The 15,322-nt window shown below is 41.5% G+C and overlaps 1 protein-coding gene across 4 annotated transcripts in view; it reads left to right on the plus strand.

Annotated features, from left to right (window-relative positions):
- MTUS2 (microtubule associated scaffold protein 2) overlaps positions 1-15,322 on the plus strand; it is a 375,450-nt gene that overhangs the window by 339,607 nt on the left and 20,521 nt on the right. For all 4 annotated transcript variants that reach the window (XM_070749864.1, XM_070749865.1, XM_070749866.1 and 1 more), the window contains 2 exons: positions 9,546-9,760; positions 11,567-11,672. In XM_070749864.1, coding sequence (XP_070605965.1) covers positions 9,546-9,760; positions 11,567-11,672 — 321 coding nt within the window. The remainder of the gene's footprint in view (positions 1-9,545; positions 9,761-11,566; positions 11,673-15,322) is intronic.

Raw genomic sequence — 15,322 nt, forward strand, 5'->3', positions numbered from 1 at the left:
GTATTGTTGTGGTTGAAGCTGAAGTAATCGTTGACAGGAAGGACATTGTAGCAGATGATTTTATGGGCTATGCTTAAGTCGTGTTTAAGGCGACGTAGTTCTAGGCTTTCTAAACCTAGGATTGTAAGTCTAGTAGCGTAGGGTATTCTGTTGCGAGTAGAGGAGTAGAGGGCTCTTCCGGTAAATTTGATACCTATTAATACTTTAAGAGTTTAAGGACTAGCTAAGACAGCGTTTCCCAACCGGTGTGCCGCGGCACACTGGTGTGCCGCGAGACATGGTCAGGTGTGCCGTGACGCTCCCTGCCCGATCTGCCCCCTCTCCTCCTCTGCCGCCCCCTGCCTTGGGGCGCAACTTCTCTCGCAGCGGCTGCGGCTTCAGCTCCTCGGGACAAAAGCGCTCCCAGCCAGGGGGCTGTGAGAGGGACGGGGCGGGGAAGGGAAGAGCGGGAGACCCCCAGACAGAACGGCTGAGGGGAAGGAAAGACAGAAGGAGGGAGGGATTGAGAAGCGAAGCCAGGGAGGGCTGAGAGAAAAGGGGAGCGGCGCGCGCGCGAGAGGGGGGGCGGGCATTACTGAAACGAACGGAGAAAGCCCTCTCTCTCAGCCCCCTGGCTGGGAGCGCTTTCGCTGCGAGAGAGGGCTTTCTCCGTTCGTTTCAGTAATGCCCGCCCCCCCTCTCTCGCGCGCGCCGCTCCCCTTTTCTCTCAGCCCTCCCTGGCTTCGCTTCTCAATCCCTCCCTCCTTCTGTCTTTCCTTCCCCTCAGCCGTTCTGTCTGGGGGTCTCCCGCTCTTCCCTTCCCCGCCTCCCAGACTTTGCCTTTGCCACCCCCACCCCTTTTTGGGTTGGCAAGGAGTCCTTTGCCGCATCCCGCAGTTTGCTGCTCTTTCTCTCTCTCTCTTTCCCGTGAGGTGGGGGAAGGAAAAAAAAAGCAAAAAACCCCTCATGCTCGTCCCTTCAGCAGTGAGGGAGGGAAGTCAGAGGGCGAGGGAGCGAGCAAGCGCTCTTGTCCTCGGTGCCCTCTGCAGCGTGCCTTCCTTCTTCTTTGCCGCCGCTGAGGGACGGAGAGAAAGATAAAAAGGAAAGAGGGAGGGAGAGATAGAAAGAAAAGAGATAGAAAGGAAAGAGGGAGGGAGGGAGGAAAGAGGGAGGGATAGAAAGGAAAGAGGGAGGGAGAGATAGAAAGGAAAGAGGGAGGCAGACAGAGAGAGAGAGAAAGAGAGACATAGCAAGAAAGAGAGAGAAAAAGAAAGAGATAGCAAGAGAGAGAGAAAGAGATAGCAAGAGAGACAGAGAAAGAGAGAGAAAGGGATAGAGAAAGAGACAGAGAGAGAGAAAGAAAGAGATAGCAAGAGAGACAGAGAAAGAGAGAAAGAGATAGAGAGAGAGACAGAGAGAGAGAAAGAGAGAGAGAGAGAGAAAGAAAGACATAGCAAGAGAGATAGAAAGAGAGAGAATGAAAGAGATAGCAAGAGAGGCAGAGAGAGTAAGGGAGAGAGAAAGACATAGAGGGAGGGAAGGAGGGAGAGAGAAAGAGCAAAAAAGAGAGAAAGAAAGAAAGAGGGATGGAGAGAAAGAAAGGAAGGAAGGAAGAGAGAAAGAGGGAGGGAGAAATAGAGTGAAATGGAGGAAGAGATTTTTTTTTTGTCCAAACTTTTCTTTAGCCCCCCCCCGCGCGGCCCCCCCGCCCCCCCCCCCCCCCCGTTCAGTGTTCCCCAGGATTTTGAAAATATGAATAATGTGCCGTGGCTCAAAAAAGGTTGGGAAACACTGAGCTAAGATACCCCAATGGTTACTATTGAGTTTGATTCTCGAGTACTGTATTAGATTTCTGAAAGTGAAGCTATGCATTTGAGTGCCTTGAGATAATGCTAAGATTTGACAGAGCCATACAGTATTGCTGACCATGGTTATATTTTAATGCTGAAAGATGGAAGCTAGTGGCTTATCAAGAAGAAAGGAATGAAGTATACGGAAGGAAGGAAGGAAGGAAGGAAGGAAGGAAGGAAGGAAGGACACAACTTTCTTTAAAGTTTTCTTTGAAAATCTGATATACAGCAGAATTTTGTTATATTGCTAATGATGCGAACCCACATTTAATGCTCTTCTTGTATTTATTTTATTAAACCCTCTTATTACATAAAAGTCATAAAGAAATCGAATCCTGCCTCTCTTAACATTTTTCTCAGCTTGAAAATAAAGTGCATATTTGTAATGGTGCATAAACTGATAGGGTTTGCTATGGCGAATGCTGTTGCAGAGAAATAACATTAGGTTTTCTAGTAGGATAGAATAGAATTTTATTGGCCATGTATGATTGGACACACAAGGAATTTGTCCTGGGGCATATGCCCTCAATGTACATAAAAGAAAATATAGGTTTGTCAAGAATAGTATGTATATAACCTCTACAGGTTCATCCCTATCATAACTACAGTGGTACCTCTACTTAAGAACTTAATTCGTTCCGTGACCAGGTCCTTAAGTAGAAAAGTTTGTAAGTAGAAGCAATTTTTCCCATAGGAATCAATTTAAAAGCAAATAATGTGTGCAAACCCATTAGGAAAGAAATAAAAGCTTGGAATTTGGGTGGGAGGAGGAGGAGGAAGAAGAGGAGGAGGACAGTCGCTGCCGAAGGAAGAAAGTGAGGTGAGGGGAATCCAAAAAAAATTCAAAACTATAAGACTTTAAAAAAAAGAGGGACTCTGAGGCAGTGAGGAAGAACACACGCCTCTCATACACCCAGCATGAGGCTGCCTCCCATACACTGCCCCAGAGAGGGAAACCCAGGGGGAATGGCAGGAAACTGGCCAGGCCTTTGTGCCGCTCTCAAATTTCCTGGTAAATTTTTCCAGGTTCAGGTTCCTAAGTAGAAAATGGTCCTTGAGAAGAGTCAAAAAAATCTTGAACACCCGGTTCTTATCTAGAAAAGTTCTTAAGTAGAGGTACCACTGTATTGTATTTTATAGAACAGTGTCTCAAAATCTACATTTTTCTTCCTGCTTTTTAATTGGGTTTAGGTGAACGTACACATTGAATGATTCGGCAGACATTCTTCTGTTAGCGCAACCTATACCATGCCAGTCTCATTAAACAGATGTTTGAATGGCAAGTTTCAATTTAAAGCTTGAATGGGTTTCAATTATATTGGATTCCCAGTTCTGACCGTGAATGTATTTTTTGTTTGGTTGTTGATAGTTTTTATGCCACAATGGCAGGTTAAAAAAAAACACACCAGAAGGTCACTGAACAAAATGACAGAATTATTTAAAGCAGTTAAGAAAACCAACCAAAAAAACCCCAAGCCAACAAACAGAAATTGTCAGATGAAAGTTTATGTGATTGTGTGGTTATAGTGTTGTGTTAAGATTGAGACGCCTTAAACCTTAATCACAGAGGTACTATTTCGGCTGCACTGTTACAGAGATGGGATCATAATGACCTCAGTAGCAAAAAGGCATTCAATTTTTTCATGCTTGGATCTAAAAATTTATGTATAAAGTAGTAAAGCAAAAAAATGTATTGATCTCTATCAAATCCACATCACGCAAGTCACTTTTTGTTTCTCCATCCTTGAACTTCAATCTTTCTTCTCCAATTTTCACATTGGTCCACTGAACAATGGTACTAATAATTTCTTTAAATAATAATAATTTCCAGATCTGTAGGGCAGTAGGTGAATTTCTAAGATTTCTATCTGCTGGCTGTAGTCCAGGTAACCCCCAGCAATATTGTGACTAGGGGCTCTGGGTGTATTACTTCCAAAAGATGCAGAAGACCATTTGAATTTTTTCTTACCATATAAATTATTGCAGTAGATTGGTATGGTATGATGCATGGTGTGATTGGATTGTTTGATTGAATAATACATAGGGTTTTTAGCTGTACTTTTTTTAAAGTATTAGATTTGTTTTGTACGCTTTGTTTTTATTTTTATTCTGTGAGCCACCCTGAGTTTTCGGAGAACAGCAACATACAAATCTAAATAATAATAATAATAATAATTATTATTATTATTATTATTATTATTATTATTAGTATTAGTATTAGTCTTTTAAAAACCATTTACCAGTGGCAAAGAACTGGTGGGATCATAAGCCTGAAAAACTGGTCGAAAATGAGCAAGCAAAACTACTGTGGGACCTCCTACTTCAGACTGACCGAATTCTGAAGCATAACACACCAGACATCCTGATTGTGGAGAAAAATAAATTATGGGTCATTGACATCGCAATCCCAGGGGACAGCAGAATTGAGGAGAAGCAGCTAGAGAAATTAGTGAAATACGAAGATCTAAAAATCGAGCTGCAACAACTCTGGCATAAGTGAAAGTGGTCCCAATGGTACTTGGCACGCTGGGCGCAGTGCCAAAGGATCTCAGCAGACATTTGAAAACCATCGGAATTGACAAAATCTCCATCTGTCAATTGCAAAAGGCCGCTTTACTGAGATCGGCAAACATAATTCACCGCTACATCACGCAGTCCTAGGTGCTTGGGAAGCGCCCGACTGGTGATGAAATACGAAATCCAGCATAGTGATCTTGTTTGCTGTGTTGTATTGATATAATAATAATAATAATAATAATAATAATAATAATAATAATACAGTAATAATAATAATAATAATAATACAGTAATAATAATAATAATAATAATACAGTAATAATAATAATAATAATAATAATAATAATAATAATAATAATAATAATAATAATAGATTGGATCTAGTCATCAATTTCATTGGGAGCTTCATCATTGGATGTTGAAATGTAGAAATCACAGACACTGACACATGGTTTCTAGAATGCTTTGTCCATGTTGGAATTTATCTGTCTGGACTGAGCAGAACTGTCTCATGTTGAGAAGCAAGCTCTCTGTCTGTCTGTCTGTCTGTCTGTCTGTCTGTCTCTCTCTCTCTCTCTCTCGGATGAAGCTGTCTCTCTGGAGCATTTATTTTTATTTATTTTATTTATTTTATTTGTCATACAAATATAGTATTGTAGTATGTTTAACATAATATAAGTATAAAGTAGAGATAGAAAAGATAAAAACACATTAGGACAGGAACGGTAGGCACAAAGGTGCGCTTATGCACGCCCCTTACAGACCTCTATTGTAGATAATGTAAGGTTGAAGATTTTGGGATTGGGGGAAGAAGCAACAGAGTCTGGTAGTGAATTCCAGGCATTGACCACTCTATTGCTGAAATTGTATACTGTATTCTGCAGTCTAGTTTGGAGCGATTTACATTTAGTTTGTATCTATTGCATGCTCTTGTGTTGTTGTTGTTAAAGGTGAAGTAGTCGCCAACAGGGAGTACAGTGTTCCCTTGATTTTCGCGGGTTCAAACTTTGCGAATAGCCTATACAACAGTTTTTCAAAAAATATTAATTAAAAAAATACTTTGCTGTTTTTTTTTCTATACCATGGTTTTTCCCGCCCGATGACATCATATGTCATCGGCAAGCTTTCGTCTGCCATTGTTGATGCCGAAATCTCGGCCAATCAGCATTGTTATCACACAAAAAAATAATTATTGTTAATAAATAATTATGTTTATAAATATCAGGATCACTAAGTGTCTTATTTAATGGTGAGTACCAGTAATAATGGTGAGTAAACGGTTGTTAAGGGAATGGGAAATGGTAATTTAGGGGTTAAAAGTGTTAAGGGAAGGCTTGTGATACTGTCCATAGCCAAAAATGATGTATTTACTTCCGCATCTCTACTTTGCGGAAATTCGACTTCCGCGGGCGGTCTCGGAACGCATCCCCCGTGAAAATCGAGGGAATACTGTACATTGTGATGTATGATTTTATGAACAACAGTTAAATTAGTTTGGAGGCGGCATAGCTGTAAATTTTCTAAACGTAGTAATTGAAGTCTGGAGGAGTAAGGTACAGTAATTTGTTGTGTGAGGAGGAGTGGAGGACTCTTCTTGTGAAGTATTTCTGGACTCCTTCAATTGTATTAATGTCTGTTATGCAGTGAGGATTCCATGCAGTGAGGATTCCATACATATAACCAGTTTCTCGTGTGTACAAATATAAAACATTAATTCTTAACTTAACCTAGTTACAATGTAAATGGTTAATATGTGACCCATAGCATACAGCCAAATCCTGTCAGGGTACAAAGATTGCTAAATAAACAGAAGAGCATCTTAATTAACTAAACAAAGAGAAGGATTTCAATTACCTAAAGTCAATAGAACCCCAAATAATAATTATTAAATTAACCAAGAAGGGGTGAGTTGCTTTCACTTGGCAGGTAGATTCTTAATCCATTCATGGTTGGTTTGATCTTTTAATGAGCTGAATAAGCATGTAACTTTTTTCCTAGGTACATAGAGGGTATAATTTTTATGCTTTAAATAATTCAGAATAATGAAATGCTTTATTCGCAATATATGTCTGCTTACCATTGCAATACAGTGATCCCTCGTTTTTCGCGGGGGTGTGTGTTCCAAGACCACCCGTAAAAAATGAATTTCCGTGAAGTAGAGGAAAGATTTTTTTTAATGTATTTAACAACTATTTGGACTTTTAAAACCCACCCTTTACATTAAACCAGTGGTTCTCAACCTGGGGGTTGGGATCCCTTTGGGGGTCGAATGACCATTTTACGGGGGTCGCCTGAGACCCTGAGAAAAGACAAATTTCCCCTGGCATTAGGAACTAAAGCTTCTATTTTGGCATCTTGGAACATATTTTTACAATCCGACCAATCAGGTGTTTACAGTGGGAGCGTCTCTCTGACCTTCCTGCGAATCAGCTCCAAGCTCTGTTGGGAGAATTGGTGCTAGACTTATGGTTGGGGGCCACCACAACACGAACTGTATTAAGGGGTCGCGGCCTTAAAAAGCTTGAGAACCACTGCATTAAACAGTCATTCTATAATGTTTCTCAGCTGGAACTACATGTGATATCCTACCAGTTTCTTTAATAGAGTACGGTAGTACTGTAGAAGAATTTTATGAATTTTTAATGGATTTAAAAATTTTAATGGATCCCTTTGAAAACCCGAAGTAGCGAATCCGTGAAAGATGAACCGCGAGGGGTTACTGTAATTGATAATAACCTGCAATTGCCAATGTCAGAATCAGTGGAGGGTTCTTAGAAACATAGAAGTCTGACGGCAGAAAAGGACCTCATGGTCCATCTAGTCTGCCCTTATACTATTTTCTGTATTTTATCTTAGGATGGATATATGTTTATCCCAGGCATGTTTAAATTCAGTGACTGTGGATTTATCTACCACATCTGCTGGAAATTTGTTCCAAGGATCTACTACTCTTTCAGTAAAATAATATTTTCTCATGTTGCTTTTGATCTTTCCCCCAACTAACTTCAGATTGTGTCCCCTTCTTCTTGTGTTCACTTTCCTATTAAAAACACTTCCCTCCTGGACCTTATTTAACCCTTTAACATATTTAAATGTTTCAGTCATGTCCCCCCTTTTCCTTCTGTCCTCCAGACTATACAGATTGAGTTCATTAAGTCTCTCCTGATAAGTTTTATGCGTAAGACCTTAAGACCGTTTAAATTCAGTGACTGTGGATTTATCTACCACGTTCTTCATTGTCCATTACAAAATTTACGTCACAATCACCGGGAGCTCACTGGGAGGGCTGGCGATGGGCAGAGCCCTTCGCTGGTCCTGACCTTTGCTGCAGTTCCTTCTGCTGTTCTGTTCGGGTCGTATGTGACCCGAAGCCAAGTTTGAGTCCCTGTAAAAAATTTTCCCTGCATATCTGAAACTTGAAATTTCATGTAGTTTCATCATTTCAGGGGTTCTCTCTATGAGAATTTTTTTGGGGGGGTGGGGGGCTTAGTTTTTGCTGGGCAAAAAAAGTTACAAATCTTCTGTTCCCGGGTCACCCTGACCCGGACCGAAAACTCTTCATTTGCAGTGCTTATGTTTGGTCTTTTTGAAAGTTTTTTTCACTTGGAAAGTAGTCTGAACATTTCTGCACACAATGATATGAAAATTGAAATGAAAAAAGTAAATCTTATTGGTTTATTTTGCAGATATAATGCACGCCCCCCCCCCGTTTTTGTGAAATTGTTTTCAATTTATGGATAGTTTTGCTTGCAAAATGCATTCTATTTTACTAAAGTTGGTGTGGGATTGGTAGCTTGAACATTTCTGAATATAAGAAAAATATAAAGGAACTGAAAAAAATGATTCTTATTGGTTTTTTAACATCAGAAATAAGGCCTCCCCCCTCCCCTTGGCTGCTTGCAACCATTTTCACTTTTTATTTTTTTTATGCTCCAAATCCGAAATATTCTTTAAAATCTTAGGCATTCATTTACTCAATTTAACAATGCTGATCATCAAAAAAATATTTGTCGAGGTGGGGGAAAAAAAATTTTTCTGGGCAAAAAAAAAGTCACGTTTAGTCTGTTCGGGTCATATAGACCCGGACCAAAATGATTTTTTTTAGGTACTTGAATTTGGTCTTTTTGAAAACTTTTTCAACTGGAAAACTAGTTTGAACATTTATGAACATAATGATATGAAAATTGAACTGGAAAAATTGAGACTTATATTTTTATTTTGATCAAAAAGCCCCTCCCCCCATCCTTTTTTAATTTCGTGTCAATTTCTATTTTTTAAGGCTACAAATCCCTAAGGAATTTTCCCCCAAAAGGTTTGATATACTAAATTGAACATTTCTGAATATAAGAAAAATATAAATGAACTGAAAAAAATGGTTCTTATTGGTTTATTTTTGCCACAAAAGGGCCACCCCCCCTCGGCCTTGCTGTGTGCCATTATTGTCACTGTTTATACATATTTGTCTAGAAATATTTGGAATATCCTTTTGAAAATCAACCACATTGTAGCCAGAGAACTAATTTTATGAAACAAATCCATTTTACTAAAAAAAAGTATGTAAGTTTGAAATTAACAGCATAATTTTTATATAAATTGAAATAATTGAGGCATACTTTATGTGCAAAATAAACCAATATGCATCAATTTTTCCAGTTCAATTTTCATATCATTATGTTCAGAAATGTTCAAGCTACCAATCCCACACCAACTTTAGTAAAATAGAATGTATTTTTCTAGCAAAACTATCCATAAAGTGAAGACTATTTTAAAAAAACGGGGGGGGGGCGTGCATTTCATCAACAAAATAAACCAATATGCATCACTTTTTCCAGTTCAATTTTCATATCATTATGTTCAGAAATGTTCAAGCTACCAATCCCATACCAACTTTAGTAAAATAGAATGTATTTTGCAGGCATAATTATCAATAAACCTAAAGAAAATTCACAAAAACGGGGGGGAGGCATATTTATGTGCAAAATAAACCAATAAGGATTAATTTCTTCAGTTCAATTTTCATATCATTGTGTGCAGAAATGTTCAGACTACTTTCCAAGTGAAAAAAGTATTCAAATTGACCAAACATAAGCACTGCAAATGAAGAGTTTTCGGTCCGGGTCAGGGTGACCCGGGAACAGAAGATTTGTTACTTTTCTTAAACAGAACAGCAGGGTTAACATGTGGTTCTACTGTCTTCAGTCCTCAACACAGGGAAATACGAGACACTACAAAAAGAGAAGGAGGAGATGGAAAAGAAGTTTGAAGGGACTGTGCAGAAACTCACCTGGCAGCAACAGGAGGAGCTCCTGGCACTGGAAGAACGTTTGCAGCTACAGTATAGTGCTGAACTAGAACGTTTGCGTGAGAACCATCAGGTCAAGCTTGAGAGGATGAAGAGTCAGCATCAGGAACAGGTGGGTCAAGTTCGCTCTCTGTAAGCTCATATGTGAGTATTTTTATTTTCTTTTATTTTTAGTTAGTTTGTTTATTTAGTTTGTTTGTTTGTTTATTTTATAGCAATGTACCTGATACTAATAAGAGAGAAACAATATACAGTGGTACCTCTACTTATGAACTTAATTCATTCCGTGACCAGGTTCTTAAGTAGAAAAGTTGGTAAGGATAAGCAATTTTTCCCATAGGAATCAATGTAAAAGCAAATAACGTGAGCAATTGGGGAAACCATGGGGGCGTGGAGGCCATGTTTCCCCCCAGGAGATTCCTAGAGGGGCCTCATAGAGGCTTCTCCCCGCCTTTTCTGGCCCTGTTTCTTCCCGGGAGATTCCCAGAGGGGCCCCATCGAGATTTTTCCTGCCTTTTCCAGTTACCGTTTCGAAGGCTCAGGTTTGTAAGTGGAAAATGGTTCTTGAGAAGAGGCAAAAAAATCTTGAACACCTGGTTCTTATCTAGAAATGTTCGTAAGTAGAGGTGTTCTTAGGCAGAGGTACATGATACTATTAAGAGAGAAACATAAGGACAGGGGACGGAAGGCACGCTGGTGCATTTATGCACACATCTTACTGACCTCTTAGGAATCGGTTGAGTTCAACAGTGGATAGTCTAAGAGTAAATTTGGGAGGGTTAGTTGATGATACTAAGAGGTACTACAGAGGTGACAGGCAAACTTTATTTTCTGTCCATTGCAGCTAAAACACTTCTTTTTTTCATAATAGTGCCAAGTCCATATAGATGTTTGAAATTGGTACTGTTGGGTGTAGGATTTTAGTAGGTTGTGGATGATGGGAGTTTACTGTTTTAAACTGGATGGTAGCAGAGCCTTTGGGGGTTGTAGGATTGGTTTGGGGATTGACCAAGTTTATTTATTTTTATTTATTTATTTATTTATTTATTTATTTTGTCCAATACACAATGAAGATTTTAGTGGGTATATATCTATATACACATAGTAAAATACATGATGAAGGTTATAGAGGAGATACTCATAGTAAAATATATCTAAGAAATGATAGAAAAGAAGGTATAGTAATAGAACATATCAATGAAAGAATAGAAGAAGAGATATAGGAATAGAAGAAAGGAATAGGAGATATAAGAGAGCAATAGAACAGGGGACGGAAGGCACTCTAGTGCACTTGTACTCACCCCTTACTGACCTCTTAGGAATCTGGATAGGTCAACCTTAGATAATCTAAGGGTAAAGTGTTGGGGGTTTGGGGATGACACTATGGAGTCTGGTAATGTGTGTGTGTGTATATACACTGTATTTTTCAGAATATAAGATGCACCAGAGTTTAAGTTGTTGTGGGGAGGAAAATAAGAAAAAAATAATCTGCCTAGCAGGTATTCATCTGGCTAGTCTTTAGACTGGTCAACTTCAGCACATTAGTTTGCTGTTCTTGAGCCCACATGCTTGTTTTTTATCCCCTAGTTGGGGATATAAAAAACTTTCTAAAACACTTCGCTTCTCTCTTTCTTCAGAGAGAGAAACAATGAGAAAATCAGGCAATGGGGAAAATCCATTTTGGCTCCTCGAGCAATTACTTTTCTCACTATTAGGGGGAATTTGCTGAAAAAAAATGTGTTTCAGATGTAAAAACTCTTCTGAATTAGACCTATCAAGTGCAATCTCTCGTTTTCATAAGACCTTGTAGTTCTTCTTTAAAGTTCTTCTTTAAAGCCACCATACCTGGTTTATCACATTAAAGCCACATTAGCTAATTTACTTCTACTTCTACTTGCTTTTTGCTTTTTTGTAACAGGTAGATGACATTGCAGCAACTCAGGAAATGGCAGTTTTAGAGATGGAAAATAGTCATGCAATTGCCATTGCAGAACTTCAGGAAGAATACGAGCACAAAATTCAAGGTAATTCTGCAATCCCAACAAGCACTTATTCTACTCTTTTAGATCAGTTTGAGTTTGCGGAATGCCTTCCTCAGAAAAGTCCAGGAAATGATACATTATTATACAAATTCTCAAGTGGCAGATTAAAATTGGGCCCTGTTGATCTAATGGTTAAGGTACCAAGCTAGAAAGCTGGAGATTGTGAGTTCAAGTCCCACCTTAGTCATGAAAGCCAATGACTTTGGACCAGTCCTTCTTTTGCAGCTCACATAGTTATTGTGGGGAAAATAGGAGGAGGAAAGGGTATTGCGTATGTTTGTTGCTTCGAGTTGCTTGTAAAAATAATAAATGCAAGATACACTGCTCAAAAAAATAAAGGAAACATTTAAACAATACAATATAACTCCAAGTAAACCAAACTTCTGTGAAATCAAACTGTCCACTTAGGAAGTAACACTGATTGACCATCAATTTCACATGCTGTTGTGCACTTTCAGCTTTGTACAGAACAAAGTATTCAATGAGAATATTTCATTCATTGAGGCAGTGTTCCCTCTAATTTTTTTTTTTGGGGGGGGGGGCAGAAAAGTATAGTGCCTGAGCGGCAGTCCCTTCGGGACTGGGTGGCACAGAAATATTAAATAAATAAACAAACAAACAAACAAACAAACAAAAGAACCACCCTGTTTTGCCTCAGAGAATTTCAAAATAAAATACTGTACTGTGTGTCTATAACAGTGAGCTCATAATAGGGCAACTCTATCAATATCAAAATGCCACTTAAATAGTTGAGCTAGTTTCAAACTAGATTTTGATTTTCTTTCTCTCTTCCTTACTCCCATTCTTTTTCTTTCTCTTTTCCTTCCTCTCTTTTTTCTATCTGTTTCTCTCTCTTCCTCTCTCTCTCCTTCCCTCTCACTCTTTCCCTCTCGGCTTCTGAGCAGGTTTGGAAAACTCTGAGTTGATGATGATTTTTAAGTGAGCGATTGCTCACTGCTCAGCTTAGAGGGAACTATGCATTGAGGTCTAGAATATGTTATCTGAGTGTTCCCTTTATATTTTTGAGCAGTATACAGTATAAGTAAATACATAAAATCTCACTTCTATAGAAGGTTGTGTACTAAAGGAATGAAGAAGACTTTATAATTTACCGTATTTTCCGGCGTATAAGATGACTTTTTAACCCCTGAAAATCTTTTCCAAAGTGGGGGGTCGTCTTATAGGCCGGATACTGCGCCCATTCCACAGCTGCGGGCGGGAGGAGGCCGGGAGCGGGATTGAGGGGGGGGGAGCGGACCCGTGCTCACTTTCGGCTCCGGGGACTGCGGGTGGCTATGGTGCCGAAAGGAAAAAGCGCTGCTGTTGCTGCTGTCGCTGCCGCCTGAGGCGGCGGCACTCGAATCTGGCGTGGTGGAAAATCTGGAGGCAGGCAAAGATTTTCCACCACGCCAGATTCGAGTGCCGCCGCCTCAGGCGGCAGCAACAGCAGCACGTTGATGAAGCCGGCGAGGGAGCTCCGGAATCGGTTGGCGCTCGCCCGACGCCTTGTTTTTTTATTTCCCCCTTTGGTTTCTCTTCACAGGCGGGAGTTTGGGAGGCAAGGGAGCGCTCGAGGAGACAGCGTCTTGCGGCATCGCTCAGCAACTTCTTTTTCCTTTCGGTGCCATAGCCATCCGCAATACCCGGAGCCGAAAGTGAGCGTGGGTCCGCTCCGCCCGCCCGGTTTGCAAGTGGCGGAGATCCCGGGCTGCTTGGCCGAGCGGGGCTTCCATTCAGGACGGGGGCAGGAGGGAGGGAGGGAAGGGAAACGCAGCCCTTTGCCTCAACCCGCCGGCTCCGGGGACTGCGGGTGGCTATGGCGCCGAAAGGAAAAAGAAGTTGCTGAGCGTCCCTTCGTCGTAAACCCGACGGGAGGTGATGCCGCAAGATGCTGTCTCCTCGAGCGCTCCCTTGCCTCCCAAACTCCCGCCTGTGAAGAGAAACCAAAGGGGGAAATAAAAAAACAAGGCGTCGGGCGAGCGCCAACCGATTCCGGAGCTCCCTCGCCGGCTTCATCGAAGCGCTGCTGTTGCTGCTGTCGCTGCCGCCTGAGGCGGCGGCACTCGAATCTGGCGGATAGCTGGCGAGGCGCCGGCTAGAGGGCTGGACGCCGCCGCTCCCGCCGCCGGCTTTGCTGGGGTGGAGCGCCACTCCCGGCGGCAGGAACTGCGGGGGGTAGCCGGCGTAACGAGCCCTTGCCGCAGCTATCCGCCGCTTCTTTCTTCTCCGCCTTGCCTCCGCTACTCCCGCCGCCGCCTTTGCCTCTTGCCCGGCGGGGAGAGCAAGGGCGGTGGCGGGAGTAGCGGAGGCGAGGCGGAGAAGAAAGAAGCGGCGGATAGCTGCGGCAAGGGCTCGTTACGCCGGCTACTCCCCGCAGTTCCTGCCGCCGGGAAGCAGCCCCTTTACATTAGCGGTGGCTGCAACGGCACTGGCGATGCGGCCGCTAGCCGCTCCGAGCGGTGTGGGGGCTTCTTCCCATCCTCCTGCCAGCTTGCTCAGAAGGAAACCTTCTGAGAAGGAGGATGGGAAGCAGCCCCTTTACTGTCAGCTCGGGACCGGACTGTGAGAGGGGTGGGCGTTCCCACAGCGCTCGGAGCGGCTAGCGGCCGGATCGCCAGCGCCGCTGTAGCCACCGTTGTGGGAGGAGCCTCAGAAAGAAAATAAGAGAGAACAAGAGAGAGGGAGAGAGGTGATTCTTGAAGCATATGGTAAAAAGCACCCAAATAATAAGAAACACCCCCCCCAGCCCACACCTGTGTTTGAAAAGAATAAAAAAGAAAAAAAAACCAGCCCTCAACTGGTTTTGAAAATGATTCGAGTGTGTATATACACACACACACACACACACACACGTAAGGGGGGGAGAGAGACAGGGATGGAAAAAGAGGAGAAGTGAGAGGGAGAAGGAATGAGGGAAAAAGGGAGGAAGAGAGAGAAATGAGAAACATGAGAGAAAAAAGGGGAAAAGACAGGAGAAGAACCCAGAAATGAGACAGTGGTATAAATTTGAGGAGGGATGATTGATGATTGACTGTATTTATAAGGGGATGTTACATGGGATTGTATATATGAGGGGGTTATTTGTGTGTGTGTGTGTGTGTGTGTGTGTGTGTGTGTGTGTGTGTGTGTGTGTGTATGTATGTATGTATGTATGTATGTATGTATGTATTTATTAGATTTGTGTAATTTTGGTTGGTGGTGTGCCCCAGGATTTTGTAAATGTAAAAAATGTGCCGCGGCTCAAAAAAGGTTGAAAATCACTGCTCTAGCAGGTGGTAAATCAGCACTCCTTTTAACTGACAAGGGACCCATTTCCCAGACTTTGATCATTTCCCCAGGTATTTTTGTACCTACTTGACCAACATTATTAGTGGTTGCAAAATTGAATGTTAAACTGGATGCATTTATTTCTGCCTGTTTGTATTTGTTCTTATGTTTAACCATTGAAAATGTACTTTTCCTCCAAAAAGAATCATCTTTCCATATTTCTTAGGCAACATTTTAAAATAACTTTAAAAGCTGAGGTCATATTATTCACCCTGCTCTGTATCATAGCACACTGCACAGTACTGAAAATTGGCAGGGTCACTAATTAAACCCGACAAGTTAAAATCTGTTTAAGTGACATTGCA

This window comes from Erythrolamprus reginae, chromosome 4 (assembly GCF_031021105.1).
Source record: "Erythrolamprus reginae isolate rEryReg1 chromosome 4, rEryReg1.hap1, whole genome shotgun sequence".
In the NCBI taxonomy this organism is placed as follows: domain Eukaryota; kingdom Metazoa; phylum Chordata; class Lepidosauria; order Squamata; family Dipsadidae; genus Erythrolamprus; species Erythrolamprus reginae.